The sequence below is a fragment of the Sinohyriopsis cumingii genome, chromosome 12 (genome assembly GCF_028554795.1).
Source record: "Sinohyriopsis cumingii isolate HCF-2022 chromosome 12, ASM2855479v2, whole genome shotgun sequence".
NCBI classification, from domain to species: Eukaryota; Metazoa; Mollusca; class Bivalvia; order Unionida; family Unionidae; genus Sinohyriopsis; species Sinohyriopsis cumingii.
Window position 1 is genome coordinate 26,774,060 of NC_142972.1, and position 25,570 is coordinate 26,799,629.

General features: G+C 34.3%; 2 protein-coding genes across 4 annotated transcripts in view; one reads left to right on the forward strand and one right to left on the reverse strand.

Moving 5' to 3' along the window:
• Nucleotides 1-19,115, reverse strand: part of LOC149786136 (uncharacterized) — a 40,019-nt gene extending 20,904 nt beyond the window's left edge. For both annotated transcript variants that reach the window (XM_089976470.1, XM_089976469.1), the window contains exons 1-4: nt 19,034-19,115; nt 6,607-6,711; nt 3,240-3,479; nt 547-707 (exon numbers count right to left, since the gene is read on the reverse strand). In XM_089976470.1, the coding sequence (XP_089832596.1) occupies nt 547-707; nt 3,240-3,479; nt 6,607-6,685 (480 nt within the window). In that variant the 5' untranslated portion in view covers nt 6,686-6,711; nt 19,034-19,115. The remainder of the gene's footprint in view (nt 1-546; nt 708-3,239; nt 3,480-6,606; nt 6,712-19,033) is intronic.
• Nucleotides 19,116-19,208: 93 nt separating this feature from the next.
• LOC149786137 (ubiquinone biosynthesis O-methyltransferase, mitochondrial-like) overlaps nt 19,209-25,570 on the forward strand; it is a 30,250-nt gene continuing 23,888 nt past the window's right edge. Inside the window, exon 1 of one of the 2 annotated variants that reach the window (XM_089976472.1) lies at nt 19,209-19,277. In XM_089976472.1, coding sequence (XP_089832598.1) covers nt 19,252-19,277 — 26 coding nt within the window. In that variant the 5' untranslated portion in view covers nt 19,209-19,251. Of the gene's footprint in view, nt 19,378-25,570 lie in introns of both variants that reach the window. The other variant, XM_089976471.1, reaches the window with a different exon arrangement.

Consider the following 25,570-nt stretch of genomic DNA (forward strand, 5'->3'; position numbering starts at 1 on the left):
ATGAATGTGAAATACCATGTACATTATAAAACACTTTACCTAGACATAATCTCCTCTTGTATCATGTGCCTCAATGTGTTATATCATATTACCACAATAATTATAATAAATAGACCAGATGCAAAGGTTTGCCATCACAAAGCCCAATGCTTTATTAATGCATATTCAAAATCTGCCCACCCTCGAAGCCCACGGGTCACAATGCAAAAACCATCATATACTCATATGACTGCAAATATTAAGTCGTCACAAAATATAATTTTTTTTAAAACTGTAATTAAAAATCATTTACAAATGACATTCTTTGACCCACTGAAAAGAACTTAACGGATGGAAGCAATGAAAACACCCCTCTTGCAGATGTTTACCAGAAGGCAACATAACTACAAGGACTCATGAATTTCCACCCAAAAGTTTAGGTGATCTAATAGACAGGGAGTATTACAATATTCCTAACTAAAATCAAACTGTCACTACTTAATGCTGCAACATTTTAACTCCAATGCACACTTGCCACAATGAAGATGTATCATGTAGCCATACTACCTTGGTCTCCTGTAGAGGGGGAGGAGGGGGAGGAGGTTGTTGCATCCCCTGCATGTTCCAGCCCTGAGGAGGAGGAGGAGGAGGATTCCAAGGCTGCATACCTCCAGGCTGCATACCCCATCCCCACTGACCTGGAGCCCCTCCTTCCCGTGGAAACATGCCTGCAAGAAAGAGATGTATAAAATTCATGCTATGAGGCATTTAAAAAAATGGATAGCCTTTTCAAATATATTCATGTTAAATGTGGCACATAATGTAAATAAAACATTGGGAGACTAATCGTCGTACTCTTTCTTTCAAAATTAATTTGGTTCTCATCAAATAAAAAAAAAAGACATAAAAGTTCTTTCAAAATTAATGACATTGTGATAAAAAAATTACTTGTAAAATGTTCTTTCCAAAATAATGATGTTATCATCAAATAAAAATAAAGATTTGTATAAAAGTTTGTACATTTTCAAGTATGATGAAGGAATAACCTTGTACAAGAAAATTTAGGACTTTAAGAAAAGGTTTTTGTTTTGACCATGTGACCCAATTTTAATTTTATCAGAATTTAGGTAGTTTAAGTACATTCAACAAGCTGATCTAAACCTCATGACATTACACAAATAAAAAAAATAGTATTTTTCTCTGCCTTATAAGATAGGTCATAAATGTTTCAATCAAATGTAGCTGTTGTGTAAAAATCAACACTTAAGCAAAATTATTTACTTTTACATCCAAGTATTACATCAACTGCATGCTTATCTTTTAAGACCTAAGTACAAAAGAGCCAGTTCAGAAGAAACACTGGTGGTTCTAGTTACAGGAGTCCCCCTCTTGAATGGCCCCCCTGACCAGCGGCCACCCGCTAATTACAGCCAGAATTCGTTGGCACCGACGAGTTTGTGTTCAAAAGTACCCCTCACGAAAGGCCACCCGGCTAATGCAACCAGCATATTAGTGCAATAATATAAAATTTACCCCTCACAAGCGGCTGCATTTTATTTTTAAGCGTATCCAGAACCAGTATTTTATCCATAACATGTGTTAAGTAATCCGATTTCTGTTTCCCGATGTCAGGTTTTCGTTACTGAAAATAGTGCTGACAAGTACATGTACCACTAAGATTAATATTATGTCATTTATGCCTCACGAGAAGCCACATTTATTCCATAAAGCCGAGAAAGACTCAAATTTTAATCCATACAAAAGGGTAAGTACATGTAATCCAATTAGCCTTACTGCTGTGTTATCATAAGATGTCCGGTTTAGTAACTTCGATAATTGTTAAGATTACAATTACTGAACAGTAGTAACAGCTGAGAAGTGGCAGCATCGATGTACAATACACAAGTCAGCAGGAAAATGGTTTGATAGTCTTTATGGCTTCCCTTAGTCAGATGTTCGCTTTGATAATTAGTGGCTAATACTACTGACAATAACTGTCAAAATTACAAATCCTAATGGCCACAAGGTCAAATCTGTGTGATGTTAAATGGTACATATCGAAGCCGTTTTGACTTAACTCACCTAGTGTAAAGAAATGTATAAAAACAATAGGGTACCAGACTGCGACTAATGAATCACGTGACAAGATCACTTCCTTTAAAAACATATGGCAATTTGTTTAGATGCATAACAATTTGTTTTATCAGTATTGTAGCTGGCAACACGAATAACTTACTGCAAAAAGATCAACATGTCATTGAGGAAAAGAAAAATTATCAGTTTAGAAGAGACAGTTAAAGTAATTCAACTGACCAAGAGGTTCAGGGGTGGGTGGTCAAGGATCGTTGCAGAAAACTAACATCGGAAAGACTCAGATAAACAATATCGTGAAAGATAAGGAAACAATTCTGCAGAAGTGGGAAGGTGAAATGGACGGAGAAAGGAGGATTGTTTGAGCCAGGAGATGTTTGTATCCTGTTTTGAATGACAAGAAAAAGCAACAATTTTGTCAGTTGAATTGGGATATGACGACTTTACTGCAACTAACGGATGGTTGCACAGATTGCAAGTGCGACACAATATTAAGTGTTCTGTCCTTAGTGGAGAATCAGCTGATGTTAATAATGAAGTTGTCGAAGATTGGAACAAAAGACTAAACGATATATGCAGGGGATATGACAGCAAGGATATTTTTAATTCTGACGAGACTGGTTTGTTTTTAGACTGTCACCAACAGAGTGACAGATGATGTGATCTGTAACATAACTATAAAGGCAGTTTCAAAACTATATCAATGGTTATTCATAACATACTTTTGAAAATGATGAAACAGTTTGTTTTTCATTTATTTCACAACATGCATGTGATATTTTAATGAAAATATTAAATGTTTTAAAATTAAATGTACTTGTGACTTTCTTAATATGTATTTACTATTCACATTTGTCATCCCCCTCTAGAAAGGCCACCCTCATTATAAGGCCACTTCCCTGCTGCAGTAGGAGTGGCCTTATAAGAAGGGGGACTACTGTATATGGAAGATTATGATTCTACTAGTACATGGATGATAATGATTCTACTAGTACATGAACGATGATTATGCCTGGTCTGAATACTGCATCAGTAACACTGCTGCTTCTGTGATCTGGAGTTTGATCCTTTGTTCCAGCTGATAAATGGTCATCAATAGAAATCGGATGGCTTCTACCTTACAGGTGACAAAACACCAAAATTAATCAAGTAAGCATATCAATTCCTACCTGGTCCAATATTTCCTTGTGAACTGTCAGGTTCATCATCTGAAATTTCCATGTCATTCTGACTTCGTGGGATTCCATTACTGGTGGGTGGTAGTTGAGGTTGCCTTGGTGGGGGTGGAGGAGGTTGTGACAAGTTAGGAGGGGGAGGTGGGGCTGACACACCTTGTCCGCCATCATCTCCGAAATTACTGACAACCTCTCTCTGAGCAATCCATTGTTTTGCTAAAGCTGCCCAGTCAACTACAATATAAATGTTTAAATATTTTGATTAAAAGACTGCCTTTTCTTGATCCCACCTTCTACTGAGCAAGAAAAGATGTCTATAAAAGAAATGTACAAAACTGTAACACTGAGCTTAATTTAAATTGCGGCCCAAATGGGTCTGAAAATAATTTGCATAGAAAGTTTTTCCAATGCCAATGACTGCATATTGTTATCAAAACAAATGTGACAAGATTTCTCAAGATTTTATATTTTCATCTGGGGTTTTGAAAATCATGGCTGTCCATGGACAACCAGCTTTTAAAATCTGCTTGCCCTGCATATTTGTCTGCTTTCTTGGCAAACTACAGCAGCTGCACAGTAATTAATACTATCGAACAACTGTGTGTCTGTAAACATGCAATAGAAGGGTGGCAAATTTAAAGGCTTGCTAGTCCTGCTTTCAACAACCCTCAGAGTGGGAAAATGTGATCAATTGATCATTTTAGTTTTACTGATATTTAGAATGACAGAATTCAGTGGATGTAATGTCCCCAGATGGACATGTTGTCGTTATACAAGTACATCAAAAGAACAGGATCCAATAGCTGGGTGGCAAGTTCAAAGACTAAGACTAGATGTTGAGTGATGGGAAAATGTGCTGATATTTACAATTACTGAATTCTGAGGCAGGAATACCCAGAGATGTACATGTGGTCATCATAAAAGTATACAAAGTGAACAACTTCACCTTTCATTATCTTGTTAATTTCCTTGTGTAGCCGAATAAGTAGTGCATATGATCTCGAAATCAAGACATGTCAAAACTGAGACAAAATGCTGTTTGCAAATTTGGTTAAGTATTTTGGGGTTAAAGGGAAAATTGACAAGGATTGTAATGAGATTCAGAAGAGTGCTAATATTGCCAGAACTGATAGTTTAGGTAGAACAGGAGCCAAGTGTTCTTGCCTAGTGTTTGGAATAAGGCCTTTCCTTGAATTGACAAAATTCAGCCTGACTCTAATGGACAAACAAGAGCTATATGTCAGTGGAGTAAAGAATTTGGAAAATTAAACTCAATGACAACTACTGGATTGTCTCATCTGGACATTTAGCCACTTCAGGTAACTCAAATATACTTATGGGAGGGGACTGCAACTTTTGCTGGTAGGACTTGTAGTTTTACCGAAATAGGAGTCATGGACTCCTAGTTGTAAAATCCTAGCGAGACCTTTGTGTGTGTGCGTGTACACACACAAGACATACTGGTCCATCCCCCAACCCTCAACTATACACTTTCAATGATCAGAATCATTTATGTGAACTTAAAAGCCACTGATGCCAAGATGCCATCTGACAAGTTTGGTCAAATACTGAAGAGTGGTTTTTAAATAGTTTAACTCATTAACCCCTGGTTCCACGTTCATGCGTCATGAGGTAGTACCCTACTTCTGAGCTCTGTAGTGTCAAGGTCATTTATGACACCAAGTGGATAGTATTAAGAGAAAAATGTAAATGCAGCTATACAATGATACCAGATAATTTTGACTTTTTACTCGCATTTCAAAATACAGCGTAAAAAAAGTATTTTTTAGACCCAATTAAATTACCCCAAAATTCACCCATTGTCAGAATTGGTTTTGTGTCTGGATTTGAGAATTTTTGACCCGAGATCTAAGGTGAACCTTTGGAAGTATAAATTTGGGATTTAAATTGTGGCTAGGACATGATTGGTCAAATAAGCAGCACGAAAAAATAGATCCACAAGCCCAAGCAAAAGAACCAATGAAAAACAACATTTTCTAACACACACTAGGCATCTGGTAAAATGAAAATCTCTTGGAAGCTGATTATTTGAATGTATCCAGAAGTAGACCTAAAAATGGTTTTCTACTCCCTTTTCGGGAAAAAAATGACAAATATCTCCAGGGGTTAACAAGTTAATGGGTAAATTTTGATGATGACACCAAAACCTAAGACACATTTAGAGAACCAGAATGAGCCATCTAAATGGAAATTTCCAAACTGTAAAAAAAAAAAATTGTTTCTGGAATCTTCTAGGGTCAGAATCTAGAACATAAAACCAAGTAAACATGTTCACCTATCAAAAATATCTTAACATATAATCAAGAATCAAACAAAAATTAGCAATGCAATATGTTCTTTAAAAAAACATAAGCCCAAACTCTTACCCCCAATTATGGACAAAAGCCAACAGGCAATATACACAAATTAAATATACATAACACAGTCAGTGTATTATCTGGCATTAGTCTTTAACCAATGGATGACAGCTAGGAGAGGGATTATCGCAAATCAACTCTACAGGGTAGGTATAAAATCTTCAGTAAACATTAACACCAGGCTTGAAAACAACTAAACGACACGTGACTTGCTCATAAAAACTGATTCTTCATCACAGTAATCTAACTTATTACAACCCAATGGTTTAGAAATAACACAGCCAACCTGGAACATGGCTATAAGACACCTGGTTGCCTAACACTAAAATTATTTTGTCTCAGACTGTAGGCAAAGAATTCTTTTACTTCTGCTGCCAAACAAACCAACATTTTAACAGTCACGAATCTTATTACTTCAAAGGACTCTTAGAGTAAAATAAATCTACTCCATATACCATCAAAATGGGCACAGCTCTACAGACCAGATCGCCCAAGTCCTTAAGTTTGTCCCCTGACACTGAGTAATCAAATTTGGTGTACAGTTTTCTTTATCTTTATATTTACTTTCATTCTCTTATATCGAAATATAGGTCTGGACTTGTACTCCCAAAATTCTTCATTAAGCTATGTCCAATGGTAATATTGGGAATTCAATGATTATTGTGTGCATCAATTTTTGTGGTTTTGTTAAAAGCAACATTTTTAACATTACTGATTGTTATCCATGGGAAAATAAATTCTTTTGTTTTAACAGAAGGATCATTCTTCATTGTGTCTTAAAATGAGTGGTTTGTAACAACCCTGAAATACATAAAACTGGTACCCAACAAAACAGTGTATTCACAAGTACTTAAAACTCCTCCCTGATTCATGGACACGGAAATGGTGTCTACAAAGTTTATTCTCAATTGATGGAGTTTTTTCTACATGTTCCAGCTTGTCAAATGACTTTAAATAAAACCTTATTGATAAACTGTCCCTACCTTGGTCATGTGGAAGATTCTGGAAGGCTGACTGCTGGATGGGCCAACCACCACCACCTTGCCAAGGACTAGCCCACATTTTCAAACAAAAACTTCTCAATGCCTCTGTATAAAATAAATACATAATTAAAATAGTTAAATAATTTAATATCATACAATTATCATGCATGTACAATGCCTTTTTACCAGCCATTTGCTTCTATATATAATGCTTGAGAATGTGGAGACAAAATTAAACACAAAGCACAATGAACTTCATAGTCTCAAAACAGTATCTACTCAAATGGATTTTATTATCACAGAAGAAAACTGGCTGTGGCAAAAAAGTATTCAAGAGTCTCTCTTGTCCAAAAAGAACTTACAGCAATTCAAGATAAGACTATTCCATCTGTTTAACTGCTGGCATTCAAATCATCTCTGATCTTGGGTGATATAATTTTTAAATCAGCAGCTGTGGCAGCCATTTCAGATGTAAGACTGGGACCGATTTCATCTAGTCCAAACTAGCACCTTTTGAATGGTTTTTGGGAAAACCCATGCCATTATGTCCATTAATTCTGGACAACTAGTAAAAAGATTGTAAATGCATTCATTGTGGCAGCATTAGATGCCTACAAGCGTCCATTTTCGTTTGGTACAATTTAGGCAACAAAAATCTGGTCATGAAAATCCTTCAGTATGACAATAAATTCTTGATGAGTAGCAGCAAGATTTTCAAAAGAGACATTATGGAGGCCATATAAGCTGTTGGGCAGGCTAATATATTTTGAGACCAAAGACACCAAGATGACCACCAAATATGACGTCAGAGTGATTATTTTCATTCAGGACCAGCTAAAGCATCTTTGCTAGCCAAGGTACTGTTGTGATAACCCTATCTACACATTGGCTTGTCAAGTAGATATTTCTGTGCTTTGCCAAACCACCGTATTCAATCAAAATTGAGTTGTTCAAACTTGAACACTGTTCCTAAAAGATCAAGACAAGGGGAGCACACAACTTGAATGGACTGATAAATAAGCAATTTTCCATTGCTAGTACGTATTTGCACAAATATCTTTCGCTCAAATACAACTGCAATGGCTTCCCTCTTGTACATAGTCATCCTTTCGATGTTAAACTTACAAAGTATCCATTTTAGGTCAATTGTCCAACTATTTTTGGTTGATGTACAATGCACCATGCTAATGGTTAATCTGCATTACATACTAAGGGAGTCAACTCATCAAATCCAATAAATGTTGCTAGGACAAAGCACCAATATATTTGTTTGATCCGCCAAGGTGAAGACAGGAATATCAAATCAGAACCTTAGTGAATATGCAACTTGAGATCATAATTAGTTTCCTGCTAAAAACCCCATGTTGATGTGACTTTCCACTTAGGTGGAGCAGCAATAACAAGATCTTCAAGTTGGTTGCCATGAGGATAATATTGCATGTCAGACTGGAAGGATTTTTTTTAAAATTTATTAAATAAATGGACATTATATATATATATATATATATATATATATATATATATATATATATATATATGGTTCTCAATAGATTTCCAAACTGAAGAGTCAGTTGACCCTTGACCGCAAAATCTAAGGAGTCAAAATGAAAATAGCAAGACTCAATTCTTATCGAAAGTCATGAGCCCATAGCTGTGATTCCTCGTTATTGGTGGAAACAAATAATGTTTAAGATTTATTGTCTCATGCTGAATAATGAGAAATACTTGTCCAATATTTTGCAAGAAATATACAATCTCATATTTGTAATCTGAACCATCGCTCATTCTATGCTAATTTCATTTATTCCATCAGCACCTTCTTTAACTGGTTAAATATATATGCATAAAAAGAGAATTTCCAGATTTGTTTCCCATGTATTTAATGAGAGATGATGACAGGATTTTATCTTAAGGGAGACCTCCCATTTTATCAATGAAAAAAGGAGGGGAGGAAGAAATGCTCATAGGCCAATATTTATCTAAACTTCAATGTGTCTTTCTTTCTTCATGCTCCACTTTCTTATAGCTTGACTGAAATCAACATCTTTGACAGATGTCACCTCTAGTTGTATAAGAATTAATTTGTAGGGGTGAAATGATTCATAGATATATTGAGACTTTTGCTGGAATGATACACATGTTGATCCAAGAGACACAGAATCAATACAAAATGATACTTAACGTATGCAAGTTATTTTAGTCTAGGGCAGTCATGAATAATTATTTTAAGTTTGCCTTGTTATTCTATAAAACTATAATTCCTCTGAAATAGCATTCTTGTCACAGGCACTCATTTTATTAGTAAAATAGAAAAAGACCACTGAGAATACTCGCTTGCCATCTATACCATTCTTGTCACATTTGTTTTTTCGGATAGGCAACTGTTTACACATGTGTTCTTCAAGGATTACCTGAATGATTGTTAAGCTAAATTTGATTGGCACAACGTGGCCAGGAATAAGCATTCTGGCGTAGTTTAAACATTTCATGAAGAAAGTCTTACAAATGCATGTTTAAAATATGGGCTACCTAGAACACCAGCATGGTTCATTACGATTCGTTCAGCAAATACTGGCTGATCATAATGATGATGACAATAATTTTAAAGTTATGAAGCACATCAGATTAATGGAGCTGGGAAAGTGTTAATGGAGATACCAGTGAGTGATTTTGAGCTTGAAAATGGTGTTAAATACAAGTCAGATGTACAAGTTGGACGGACCAAAATATATGATGGTCACTCTCCCTTTCAGTGGTGTCTCGAAATTAAACATTATTGTAGGGTTTAATGCCATATTTCAGCACAAGACAGGCTATACATGGCGGACAGTATAAATGGTGGAGAAGAACCCTGGAAAACCCAGGGAAGAATCACTGACCCACAAGAAGCTACTGGCAAGCTTTCTCATGTATCCACACAAGCCAAGCCCAAGACTCGAACCCATGCAGATAGAGGTGAGATGGCAGTGATCTAGAACTGAAAGCGTTTTAGACCACTTGGCCACCCAGGGCCCCAAAATTAAATGTAGAAAGGGCAGAATACTGAGCCTTATTAAAATAAAGAAAATGTAAAAGTATAACGAAATTTTCATTTTTGTAATCAATCAATTTAGCTATGCGGATCATATGCAACAAAACCATATATCCATATCAAAGTTAAGATAAAATGAATAAATAAAGGTAAACAAATGCAATTAACTCAATAACCTCTGCCACCTCTATAACTCATCATACTTTACCTTCCTCATCTCCCGAGTGCCATGATAACATGGTGTAGTTTACCTAGCTTGTTTCCTGAGCACAGAGCCTGAGTGGCAGTATTAGTCCAGGCCTCTAACCTGTACGAGTTAAATCAGCATAAACCATTGGTTGATTTCATTCCATTTCCTAATTATGCCGAGGATTTTAATCAAAAACATTTTAGCTTACATAGATAGAGCGAACATTGCTGAAAAAAGGGAAAAATTGGACTTAGATAGCGGCAAAAGTAGTGGAAATATTTAGATTAGAAAATGATGAAAATTACAAGAATCAGCCGCTGGGAGTAGACTTTTACTTGACAGACTCTGATGGAGTATTAACACGAGGTTAAGTTTGCAAGAAATATGACAAGTGAAATTTATGTGTACATAAAATAGAATGAATTTCATGGATTATTCATGGCACGAGAAACAAATTGGTAAGAAAATCATTTATTTTATCTTTATGCAGTTTTTTTTTCTACATGTAGCTTGAAATTTACACCATTATGTATGTAATTTTATTAAGAACTGCTGTGCCAAATTTTAGCTCAATTAGAGGAACGTAAATAAGAAAATAACATTTATTGCAAGTAGCTCCCACTGTAAAAATATGCAACTCAAGTACTCTCAGCAAGTCTCAGGGATACAGGTACTGGTAAGGCTAACACTGCTCTAGGTGATCTCTCTGTACATATTCTGTAGGGGAATGCCTAGCAATCTGGCTCAGGGGTTAATGAGTTAAGAAGTAAAGATATTTACTTCAATACCTCTGCACAAGCAGACTATGACATTGATGGACTAACAACCTAATACATCATTATGGAACGGATTAAGAAATCTGGCATAGCAGTCAGTAAACTACTGATTCAACAAAGTAAGTTTATGTTAGTGAAAAATCCTATTTTGGAACTAATGTATATCCAAAAGATAATATATGTGAGCTCTGGAAAATTGTACATAACAGTCATAAAGGTCAGTTTCCCAACATATTTCAGCTGACAATGCTAGCTATGTATATGCCCCTTCAGTACGAAGCAGAACAATAATCATACACAGATAAAGAACAGTGCATGGTCCGAAATAATTAACAGATTAATGGTTTTACACATAGAGGTAACATCTTTTACTATGTTGATTTCAATAGAGCTCTAAGAAACAAGAGCAGGAAGAAAGAGAGACAGATATTGAAGTTTTGGTAAATATTGAGCTGCTTCTTCCTCACCTCCTGTTCTTTCATTCCCCCCTTTTTTTATTTGACAAAGGGGGAGGTATCGCTTAAGATAAATTCCTGGCAGCATCTCTCCTTAAAATGTATATGGTGAATAAATTTGGAATTTCTCTTTTTATGCAGATATTTAACCAGTGAACAAAGGGGCCAATGGAATAAATAACATAGTACAGAATCAGAGATTTGGCAGATTTCAAAGCGCTCAAGTTTATCACCTTGTGTAAGTTTAAAAAACAAACATTACAGAATAGGACTGGGTGGTGTCAGTTGTTAAATACAAATACATGTGGCCACAGCAGTCTTTTGCATCTGCAGGAAGCACAATGTGATAGGGTTGTTTGGTATTAGTCCTCATTCCCATGCCTGGATTAATTCCAGATGAAATTTTCTTTACATGAGGAAAATGCATTATTTCTTCTGTTTTGAAAATAACATCATAATGTCTTCCAAGTTTAAGTGAGACATGAAATTGGTAATGTTTTCAGAGCATTCATGCTGTGCTAAACAAAGGGCCTGGTGGCTAAGGTAAGTTAAATGAAGCCACCATTAAATTGCCTAAAATGCTGAATAAAACTCATTGACAGGCAGTCTGTTTGAAAGCATTTTTTATTATCTTCTCATCGATGGGAATTGCATATTAATATACAATAACTATATGTCTATCTGTAATTTGAATAGTGGAAATTGAACAAGAATGTCAACATACATAATAGGGCATCACCTACCTTCCAAAGACGGAAAGACATCAAGTTCATGTGTATCGATAAGTATCATATCATAGGTTGTGTATTGTGAATTGTATCAATACATGGCAGGTGTATTATTTCACCCCTACTGTTTTGTACAATTTTCCAGAAAGCACAGATATTATCTTTTGTATACATCTGCTCCAAAATAGTTCTTTTCACTAACATACACTTCCTTTGTTAAATCATAAGTTTACTGACTACTATGCCAGATTTCTTATCTGTTCCATAATTTTGTATAAGGGTATTTAGTCCATGAATGCTTGTGCAGAGATATTAAAATAAATATCTGTACTTCTTAATTATTTTATTCACTTTATCTTAACCCTGATATGGATACATGTACATGGTTTTGAAGCATATGATCTGCAGGGGTAATTTGATTAATTAAAAAATATAATATGAAAATTGCATTATACTTTTAAATTGTATTTTTGTCTCAGTATTCTGCCTTTTGTACATATTTAATTTTGAAATATCACTGAAAGGGTCATGCCATCTGTGTTTTGTCCATCCAGCATGTATATCTGACTCGTACTGAACACCATTTTGGGCTCAAAATCACTCACTGTTGTCTCCATTAATGCCTTCCCAGCTCCAATAATCTGACATGCTTGATAACTTTAAAGATTAGTGTCATCTTCACTAATCAGGAAGTATTTGCAGAAAGAAATCTTAATGAACCAAGCCTGGAATCAGACATTTGGGGTTTTCTAGGTAGCCCGTATTTTAAACACGCATTTAAAAAACTTTCTTCATGAATGGTTCAAAACTAAGCCATAAATTTTATTCCTGGGCATGTTCTAATCAAATTAAGTTTCACAACCATTCATATCGCGCTTGAAAAACCCAGATGTAGCTGGTACCTGAAAAACAGATGTGTCGGCAAGAACGGTTAAATAAAAATCGAATACTTCGCCGAGCACATTTTTGTACATGGGACTTTCAATGAATTGATGCGAGTTTTCCTGTGACAATGTTCTCCAAGCACAGGAATTCATACAAACTTTGAACCATTCATACAATGGCACACCCTGACAGCATCTCCGCTTAAGTACTTGACATATCTGATGGCTTTCCCACGAAGTCTCTATGTTACCCTCCAAATACTGCCTGTTTATCACGTAGAGAATAAGCTAATTTGATTTCTGATTGGTGGTTAATGTCTAACCTGGAGTGGAACAAGCAATGACAACAAATGAGAATACAATGTAACATATTTCATCATGCAACACACCGTTTGCATAGTTTTCAAATCAACAAAAGGAGACACGATACAATTAAAAGTAGAAACTTTGCATGAAAGTGGCTTTTAAATGATAAGTACTTCATTAAACACGTGGAACACGTTTGGAATGTATAGCATATGCTGAACATACTTCTGGGTTAAAATAATTAGCATGAAATGGGGGGGGGGGGGCAGATTATGAACCAAGTCACTTTGTGTTAACTTGCAGACTATGAACAGGCATTTTCAAATATTTTTTTTATTATTTTATTTTTACTAATAAATGAGTGCCTGTGACTGCAAATCCTGTTTCAGATGGATTATGAATTTAAACACTAACAAGGCAACCAACAATAATTATTCATGGCTGGTGAAGACTAAATTAACATGCATATGGTAAGTATCGTTTTGTATAAATTCCCTGTCTCTTGTAGCGACATGTGTATTGTTTCAGCAAAAGTATCAACACATCAATATATCAATGAATCATTTTACCCATAGTAGTCTGACTGACGTTTTATGAGAATCTACTCTAACAAATCCATTATCGACATTACGTAGGTTGGTACAACTTTTGCATCTGCAAACAAAAATGCAGCTGAATAATGCAAATTAACAAAATTCCATGACTTTTCCACAACTGTGAATGACTTGTGAAAGTTTCAAAACTTTTCAAGGCCCCTGAAATGCTTTTCTGTAATTTACAAACTTGTCCAGGACTTCCATGACTGCAGGAACCAAGAGGGTGTGCAGAACTTGTTGATCTACCTGAATGTCGATCATTTTGTAACCTAGTCATTTTGTAACCATCAATTTCAAAAGATGTTTTGAAAATATAATTGCACACATTCTTTGGCAATGTTTCAACTAATACATACTACCATAAGTATCACTTTATTATTTGTTTCATTATTTTGATTAAAAGTTAATTTCCTTTATTCTTACTCTAAGTACAGTATTTTATAATTTAAATTAGATTGCTTTGTAATCATTTTTATTGCTGCCGAACAGATTATAAATGCAAGTAATGCTAATGGAAGATGCAATAGCATGCGTAGAAATGCTGTGTAAAAAGTATCCAAGTTATTCGTGTACCTACAATGGCATAGCCTCAACACCCCATATTTATGTAATAGAGCAAATAAAAATATCATTTAGGTCAAAAAGAATAATTGGGTAAAAATATACTCCATAAGCAGAGTCAATCTGAAAGAAGTTGGGCTTATGATGAAGTTATAAAGAGGATATAAGATAAAATATACTTGTATGGTTACATTAAGTGCAGGGGCCCCCGAGTGGCCGAGTGGTCTAAAGTGCTCTCCGTTACCGATCACTGCCATCTCACCTCTGTCTGCGTGGGTTCGAGTCTCAGATTCAGCCAATGTGGTATGTAAGAAAGCTTGCCAGTAGCTTCTCGAGGGTCGGTGGTTCTTTTCGAGGATTTCCTGGGTTCTTCGTCATTAATACTGGCCACCATGTATAGCCTATCATGTGCTGAAAAATGGCGTTAAACCCTACAACAACAACATTAAGTGCAACTTGTGTCATGCAGGCTTGGGCCCGATTATGATCATAAACAATTACAGTATGAGCTATAATCACAATCACTGATTTCAGAAGCTCTATGATCATAATTTTCCTTTACTGACACTGTAATCATGATTATTAATGATTACATCCAAAAAAATAACTAATTATATAATTAACAATTGTAAGAACAATTAAAGTTACCATAAACATAGAACCATGAATGTTGACTATTACAACAAAAGATTTGTTAATTTTTAGGTGGTCAATATATAATCCAATTAATTAAAATACAGTGTTTTATAATTTAAGGCAACCGTGTGTTAATTTAAAAATTCCTGTTCAATAGTAACTGTTTCAACAGGTACAAGTTAGCAGTAAAACGGACATCAAAAAATATAAAAAAAACTCAAAAAACAAGTAAATACAAAGCAACTGTAATCTTGGTTTCCAAATAAAGTAATTGATATCATGGCTGCTGCCCTGACAGATAACAAGAAAAATTCTCACAGATTCATTCACCAAAATTAGGCTTGTTACACCATATTTGATATTCTATGGTATGTTATTAAATCTATGCCATTTAATATAATCTGTTTACCTTTCCAAATAAGGAAGTAACGTCCTTATATGGCACACATAAAAATGAGGTTGAAAACAGGTAGTTATTAGATGCGCTAATAAGGCGACAATCCAAAAGAAAATAGTGTATCAAAGTAAATGCTATATTACATGTATTTTTCTACAATGAAATTCAGCAATTCTGGTATTATATAAAATGACTAATTTCTTGCAGTATATGCATGGAACATACAATTTTTTGACAATATGCTCAAAAAGCACCAAGTATGACTCACACCCTGCTGCTCCATTTTACATATAGGCTTATTTTCGTACCCCATCCACAACCTATGGGTAACAATATTAGTACTATGTAACAATTTGCACAAATCTACAGTAAAAGTTATACAGGTTATATGACTGCTCCGGTGGCCTAGTGGTTAGAGCATCAGCCTCGGATGTGACAGGTCGTGGGTTTGATCCCCGGCAGCGTCATACCAGAGACTTAAAAAAATGGTACTAACAGCTGCCTCGCTTGGCGTTCAGCATTAAGAGGTTAGTGTTAGGAATGGTCGACCTGGTGTCAGAACAATGTGACTGGGTGGGACATCATGCTACATATCTGCAGCATGATGCCCCAGTGCTAGACATCACTATAAACTGCCCCACTGCAGACATCGTAGCGATATGACTGAAAACTTGTTAAAGCTATGTTAAAAATAAAAATCACATCACATACAGGTTATGTACATTTCAACATACCTTTAAAAAAAAAAATTATTCAATTTATTTGGATCCTCGTATATACACATTCCCTTTGAAAGGCCATTGCTTACATGTTCCAAGAAGTACACATGGCAAAATGAATGTTAAAGTACATGAACATTTTTGGATTAAATGAACCCACAGATGTGATCCAGTACAATCTGGATTCAATTTTGTGTACTGTGATGCTGCAATGAAAGCTACGCATGTTTAAAAACAAATTCGTACTACCCTATACTGGGATGATTATTCACTTTTATTAACCCTGTTCGGTGCTTTGACACCAGTGTAAAAGTCTGTAGCAATTGATAATTTTTGTGTGAAGTTTATTCATAACAGTTAAGTTGCAGAGCATTTAATAATCTGAACTGAACAGGCTTCAATTAAACAAATTAGTATTAAATTTTAAAACAAAAATTTACGTTTGAGTAAATGAGTACACTGCTGTTGGACTTTTTCTGCGCATGTAAGGTTTCCGCTACAAACATGTTGACCATTTGAATGCAGCAACTGTCACCAGAATATTCTGTTCAAAACAATACTAATTTTGGACCTTGGGGATAACACGTGTTTTTATGAATCATGATATGTTGGCCTATTCTGCACATGACTTTGAAAAGGTGTAATGTTATTGCAATGGGCTATGGAAATGAAATGCATTACTTTGTACTTTTTCTGTCAGCATTTCAGCTGATGAAATAGGTCATGGTTACAGAGGGTTTTAAAAATTTCAACATAACAATGCCACTAAATGGCAAGAGATATTAAGCAAACTAAACCGCTCTAGTAAACAAATTAGTAAATGTTCAATATTTTATAAAACTAAGTTATTATGTTGAAGAAAAATGAGAATGAATTTTGAAACTGAAGATATGCCCAGGAATTTCTTGAGAATCTGTTCAAGAGGCATGTTGACAAGTTGGATAGCAGACGATGAAGCAGGTGTTTGGCAACTTGCAAAATTATAAAGTTGGATAAAGTATTGTTTCAGGTAAACATTTATATTGTTTAAATAATGCATTTATTTGTATGATTTCTAAAAATATTAAATTAGGTTTTCTGGGTTGACATTTGAAATGGTACATAGAAACACCGGAATGCACCAAAACGCAATATTGTATATACCATAGCTGGAAATTGTGAAACACTGACTTGGAAATTAAGAATAAAGGTGTGCAAATTATTAATAACGTTTGCGTTTATAATGCACTAAAAATGAAAATCGTTGAATTATTTACATTATTCATTAAGTTTTGATTATGAAATTCATAGTTACCATATAGCAATCAAAACCTTTTCCTAATAAATGTAATTAATGACCATTTGGTATTCGTAAGCACAAAAGGTCAAAATGTTAAGGCCTACTGGACCAGTCTTTATACATTTATAACAAAAATATTATTGATTCACTTTACTTCGCTACATAATGTAGCATACTGTCCAGTAGACTCAAGAATGGCAACATCTGTGTTGATTTAACTGTCCACGCATGTAACCCGCTTTCTACAAGATGGTTGACATTTTAATGCTGTGTAGTTCCCATCAAATTTCTTTAACAGTTAATTTTGCACAAGGTTGTAAAAAAAATGTATAATGTAAAAAAGATGTATAATTTTAATTTGCTATTTTTTTTACATTAATAACGAATACCAATTTCTTTACATAAATGTATCGATGCATGCAAATATATACAAATAATAACAAATTATACAGACTTTGTCTAACTTTTCGGTGTTTAGTAGGACCGACATGCAACTGACGCTATGGATCTACAACAAAGAAAGTGGCAGCTTTATATTCATCAATTACTGAATAAAACCCATACCACCAAAGATATATTTAATGGGTATATTCAAGTAAAAAGACACGCAATACAAGTCCACATCATTAGCTGATTAAATACGTATGACAGTGTATTGACCTCCAATGGCTACTAGTTAAATAATCTTTATTTCAATGCAGGAATGCAAGAATGAATGCTGGCTGATTTTTAAAGGTTGAATTTCCGCGATTAGTGGAAGAAAGTGAAAATATGATAGAATTTATCAAAGTCATTTCTTGTACCACGTGGAAGACACGCTTTTCAATATGTAGGTTTTGTTGGTCACCATTAGTGTTTAATAAAATTCATGATAAAGACACATTATCATAAATCTAACAAAGCATTTTCATACTCCGACTAATACTCTCTCTCTCTCTATATATATATATATGATAATAAGAAATATCTAATTATTAATAACCACAATATAATAATCAACTTAAGAAATCAATATTAATATTTGCTTATTATTAATAGCTAAAGCATTAAACTCATGTGTAAATTGCAATACAGGCTGTTAATATTAAATTTTGTTACTTTACGAACTGTCTCCAAAATGTGCAATTTCCAGCTTCTTTTAGTTTGATGTTGCATCACTTGCAGAAAAGAAAGTACATATTAATTTATTATATAACTAATATTAAATGTCTCATATGAATCATACATATACAACCAATATACACTATGGTATATACGATATAAATGAAGTGCGTTTCGGTGTTTCTACTGCATTCCGGCGTTTCTATACACCCCATTTGAAAATCACATGTTCATATACATTTAGAATGGAAATGTGGGATATTTTTGCACACTTTATGAATATCACCATCATTAATTAAGGACAATCGTTCTTTCTTGACACAAAAATTGGGTTTTAGACCAGCATTCACGTGATCCAATGTTTACAGAAATGACGTACGGTTGCGCAGAATTACACGACGCGCTGAATTGGCCGACAATGGTATACATGACCTGTAGGAGTTTTTACTATTCCCAATATTTGTTACTACAGTCCTGGTATCGCGATAATTTCAAACAAGCGGTTTGATAACAACGTTGTTAGAAAATCTTTAAAACTTGGGCCTCTGATAACATGAGAAGCTACAAAAATAAAGGAGAACACAAAAAAGAACGGGGGGGGGGGTCAACGCTCGTAAATTCGCTTGTTAGACATCATGCCTTATATGTCATACATGCAAAATCCCTTACATATATAAGGTAACTTCAAAGAAATAGAATTATTTCTATATTCAATTCCTCAACATATGCACATATCAATCACTTCAATAACAGCGGTAAAACTCGTACCTCAAAGATTTGCAGTCACGACGCCTGAATATTTTCTCTTCCAAATACCGATGAAAGGGTCCGTTAATTCGCGAATGAAGACCCCTCTTGGAATGGTGTCCCAATATATAACGATTTCTGCTTGAAATAGTGAAACTGTTTTAGCCTCAGTCTAAAGTGAACATTTCCGGCGTTTCTCTATTTCCGGTAATGGCAGCCGTGATGTTAGTTAGCCGGCGATGCTTGGTCGGATCACTTCGAAAAGGTCTTGCAAATGCAATAAAGAACAACACAGCCAACAGATTAAATCACTTAGAATGGGAAAAGACAAATGCGGTGTTAATTACAAAAGCAGAAATGTATAGGTACAACATATGACCTGCAAAATGTAAATGTTTTGTATTTTCGTTGTTTTCGACGGGTGTTACGAAACACCCAAATCCACACCCTACTCCAGGCATATCCACCGAAATCCACACCAACTCACATTGTGATTACCGTCTCATCCCCCTCCCCCGATGTCGGGTTGATCAATAATAAATACCAATGCAATTTACTAATATTATATCTTTCGACTTTAATCTCCACTCAGTTAATAAATAAATGACAGATCGCTCCATCGCCCGGCCTAATACTGCACGATGGAGAGATGGAACGATTGGCCCTAACAGGATTCCATATAAATGACCTATAAAATATATAAATTACCGAAAACAAATGTTGCAAATATTGTATTGTCATACAGAAGTGGTTTCTCTCTTTGTCTAAATCTATACGTCTGTCTCTCTCACACACACACACACACAGACATGTATTCATACACTTGTGAGGACCTTAAGAAGGAATGAAAGTATATGTTAGAAATTTGAATATGAGCTTAACTGCAACCCAGGCAATATCTGTATCACTTCATTTTTGCCGTTGAGAAAGCTTGCCGGTAGCTTCTCGTGGGTCAGTGGTTCTTTCTGGGGTTTTCCTGGGTTCTTCCTCCACCATTAATACTGGCCACCATATATAGCCTATATCGTACTGAAAAATGGTGTTAAACCCTATAATAACAACATTTTTGCCGTATACTTCTTTAAACATTATGAGGACTACTCTTACTTTACCATCATTGTGAGGACTAATTATACACAAACTGAGAACCTGAATATTTTTTTTTCTTATTGTGCTTGTCCTGCAAAAACATGAGAAGATAATTATTTAAAAGCTTAGGAACTAATTTATCTGCAATTAAAACTATAGACAGACAGATACATGAGCTTAAATGTTCAAATCTTATTAAAATATAAGTTTACGTTATTTTGCCGAAATCAAAACCTCAGGTACTGTTTTGCAACTTTGTGACCTCTTTTATTGACACAATCAGAAATTACCAGCCAGTTGGGAAATGTGAAATAGCATTATAGCAAAAATATGCATCAAGTCTAGATAGTGCAAAATAAAAACTTAAGAATATGAAACCTATCTAAATTGTCAATTCATCTATTAAAATAAAAAAAATAAGAGTTCTAAAAATGTTGGTTGACACCAAAGCAACACAAATGTCATAAGTCAGTTTGCCCAATGCAAATTCAATGGAACTGAAGTTGCTTTTGGGAAACCTGCACTTGACTCATTATATGACAACATATCACAACTAAAATTTAAACATTAGGCAGAATAAAATGGGACGTTAAGGAAATTGTGTTCCATTTGTTTTACAGTTAAAATCATATGCCCATAATTAAAGTTATCAAAAAGATGTGTGTAAATAATAAATGAAGATAAATATGTACGCAAGATTGAAAGGAAGGGTTAGAATTCATATATATGCATGTGTATATACATAGATAAATATATTATGGTTTTGAAATATTTAGAACTGAGAGAATATAGATATGGGGGGTAGGTAAAATGCATTGAACTGAAACATTAAATATTTTTTCTTTCGAATGGGTTCAACTGATTTGCTTTTGCAAACTTTATTAAATTAACTTTTCTATGCCTAGATATGCTACCAATACTGATTGTTGAATGTCCTACTGGTACGTATGCAGACGCTTCGAAAGTCATGTTCAATACTATATGCATATCATCACGTGTCTTGAACAGTGATGATTTTTCTACTGTTTGACATTTGGAAACTGCTACAAGGAACAATTATTCAGGATAAAATTTAGCTTTCAATGCCCGTGATTTGCACACAAAAAAATTTCTTTCTTGTTTTAATAAACATTTCTACATACGTACCCTTAGTTGTGTCCGTTTATTTTGCATATGCCAACAAATTTTAATAAATGTTATTGGTGACAAAGTAAGATGTGCAAATGCTTCACTAAAACAAAATGAGCTTTGCTTTAGTGAACAAATACTTCACTAAAACAAAATGAGTGCTATCCAAGCTCGCTGATTATAAAAAATACTATATTTAGTTTAATATAAATTTTAAATGTGTATCCTTATGTGTCTATCAAATATTTATTAACAATAATAAATATATATATGTGATGTACTTTCACTGTAAAAGATAAACCATGGCAAGATGTATATACACTACAAATATTAAATCTGGCTTGAAATGTGCATGTAAGTTATGAATATGAATTTGTAGTTAACTTTATCAAATACCTTCTGATCTAGGCAGATGAAGGGGCGGGATTTAATTTTGCTATATATAGTCGCAGATGTTGCAAATCAAGTGGCCATTATCGAAAATTGGGCGTCTTTTAACTCGGCATGTTGGATCCATGTGTATGATGGCTGGCATAAATTACTAGACTTTACTAGCCAATAACCTGTTTGAATTTACTGCATTATTATTAAATGAAGTATAATATATTACAATTAATAATAAGAAGATTCCAATTTTTGGTTGACAATACCTTAATACAACGGTGAGTGGAAATAGACATTGAAAAGAGAAAACAACACATGGACAATATAACATTATAGTAATTGAGTCATTTTAAAACAGTATTCACACAGAAAGTGCAATACACTATATACACGTGAATCCATTCTTGTCCCATCTGATGTGAAGACTAACTTACATCATGTTATGAAATTCACCTGGTGCAATTGATTTGCAATGTCGTGTGATCAGGTATCATAATTATATCACACATTTATGTCGTAAAAAACTAAAAACAATAAACAAATTAAAATATGTAAATTCGTGCATAGGCTGCATTTGTTTGTAGATAAAATGGTCATTGAATCAGTTCAAAATCCAGTACTACATGATGACTACACGCATAATTAAGGGTTTTAGCAAAAGAATATAGCTTTTGCATGTGCTAACCTATGCAATGTAAAATTAGTTCCAAGTTATAAATAAATGACAATACTTAATTCTGCAGACGATGCATGACCATCAGGTAGTCAAACTCTTTACTATCTAATGTATGACACGAAATGCACCTCGTTTAATTTGGCTGAATAGAGATTTTGTTAAAGATGTGGCTCTGATTTTTTATAGAAATAGAACAGTGAAGAATTAAAGCATAGAATTAAAACTATACAACAGTATATAATATGTGTATCTATCTTATTAAATACGTATTCATTTGTCTGTCCATGCACCTAATGCCTGCCTATACAAATGTTTTCTATATAGGCAAATAAGTCATACCAATCTTAAACAAATTTGATATCAAACTATAGGTTTCTCATCAGTCTAAATCGATCTAACCCAATAGAACTGTGTGAAAATGCAAAATAAAAAAGTTAGTATTTTTGGCTGATTATCGCTTGTGATTTTACCGATCTTCACACCCTTGCTCTGTGCTTCTAACCTTGCCTTTTTGCGATGGTGCCTTATATTTGAAAGTTAACACTATATATTTGAAGCATACAATTAAAACTATACAACAGTAAATGATATGTGTATGTATCTTATTAAGTACGTCTTCATTTGTCTGTGTCTGTACACCTAATGCCTTTATATATTCATAAAGTCAAATAACTCACATTAATCTTAAACATGTACCGAATTCGGTAAGTAAGATATAGGTTGATAATTTTTTGTTAGAAAAAATCGGTTTGTGGAAAAATAATTGTTTAAAAGTTTTAAAAAATGTTTTAACCTTATGTATAATCCCACTTGGACTCATTAATTATCAATAAATCACAGTTCATGAAGTAGTATTAAATTGTGAAATCAGAGATTGTGAGATCAGTAACTGGCACAGAGTTCTCACGAAATATTTATGTTTATTTTATTGTTTTAATTAAAGTGATATGATACAGATTGATTGTTTGTTCCTTATAATGTCAGTAATCAGAATAGTTGATTTTCAAAATAAATGCTATAAATTGGTTTGATTTTCTTCAAAATAATTTACATTTTACCTTTTTGTGCCTATCCTAAACATGAAAATTTTTAATCAAATAGGCCTACCAATGCCTCTAGGTTAGATATCATCCATCATTTGTGAATACAAACTGTACAAGTCTAAGCTGGAAAATTCATTACACACCAAATCTTTTACCTAACGTTTTTAATACATTTAGTACAATAGATGAAAACGTGTGTTTAATTTGATTCCTTTGTATAAATGTCTGCTTTGTCATAAAATGAGTTTTTGTGTGTTTTTTAACTTGGTTTATGCTGTGTTGTTGCCATTCTTTATATTTATATGGACCCATTGTTAAATTGTCTCCAAAGTATTTAAAAAGTAGTCGTAGGTCAGTGTATATATTTTTGTTTATTTAGTTTTACTACATTTTGACAAATTATATTCTCATTTATTTCTGCTGAATATGCTGTACAGAAGGCCCAATGTCATGTACGCTAAATATAGACAGTTGAATACATTCAGATTTAATAATGTCGCCTTTTTACATGGGAAAGCAGAGACAGTACCAAGGGTAATGAGGTTGACATTTTGAGAAAATCTAAATATTGATCGCACCCTCTAGCGTCATCCTCAGTTGCTATCATATGTAGTGATAGGCCAGTAGCCAAAGTTTACATCATAAAAAAAAACCATTACATCACTGGAACTATTTTACCAACTATAAACACTCTGGTTCAACCTGCTCAGCTGTGTGGAACAGACATAATAACGACCTAATAAATTAAATATTGGTTCATAGGAGAGCTGCTAGATTCACCACAAATAGATATCGTACCACTAGCAGTGTCAGTGCAATATTGAATCATTTCCATTGGGAATCACTCGAATCTAGGCGAACCATGTTGTACACGATAGCAAACAACCTAGTGGACATACCAGCAGACAAATACCTGACCCAAGCATATAGCCAAACCACAGGAGAAAATTCCAACTAGAGTCAACATTGTCAAATTGTTTCAAGGTCAGCATCTTCCAATATAGGAACTTGGAACAAATTACCGTCAGTAATTGCAGAAGCTCATGACTTGGTATCTTACAAGCAGGAGCTTTCCTAAATCACATTCTTATGAACTAGTCAGCTTAAAGTAAGACCTAGTGATTCTCAGGGCTATGTTGGTTGAGGTTCATTATCTCATTGCCGCTATGGTAGCCAGATTGTTGTGAGTATGAACGTACAAAAAGATACATACATTCTTTTACTTATTTCTTTCTTCGCTATCATTGATCTTGTGACTGTCCTGTCGCAATCATCATTACTGTATCTTTGACCACACACCACCCATTGCTTAATAGTCAAGTGTGACTGCATCAGCATATTTATAGATATATAGAGTGTGTGATTTGGATTTTAACATAGCTTTAACAATTTTTCAGTCACTTTATCCTGACACCAGGATGACCAGTCCTAACACTAACCTCTTGATGCTGAGTGCCAAGCAAGGCAGATGTTAGTACCATTTTTATAAGTCTCTGGGATGACTCAGCCGGGGATCGAACCCACAACCTCCCACATCTGAGGTGGATGCTCTAACCACTAGGCTACCGGAGTGGTTTAGATATATAGAACAATAATAATTAAATTAAGGATACATGTGTACATATAATTCCTTACATTCATGCATGTATTTAAATTCCATGCAGAGAAATTTGTTTACACCACAAGATTTTAATCCAAAAATACATACAGACATGAAACATGCATTTTTAAAGGTTGGCAAACACACAATTAGGATTCAGGCATACATGCAGAAAAATGTAAATATGCAAGGACAAAGAGATGAAAAAATAATACATATGTAATATTAATGAAAGATAAAATTGATACAGTATACAGTACAGCTCATGAGGTGATTAATTTTTCAATGCATTATGGTGGGCATTTAATCCCCTTCATGCTATCTCCATAATGAAGCTCCATGGTAGAGTGGTAAATATGTATAAAATCACAAATGCAGAGGGGGCTGGATGACATTGCTGGTTGACATTTGAATAGACCATACCTGATGACTACCTATGGAGTGACTGATACATCAGAGTGATTTACGCTCGGATACAATTTGTAGACCCACTTTTCTTTCTGTATATGGACAATAACGAAAATCATTTCAGAAGAGTTGTATATTCATTTCATGTATTAATTACAAAAACAAAAATATATAGGTACAAACTATAGGGAAAGCTAGACTTGAATTTTATTGAACAGTGACATCTCCTT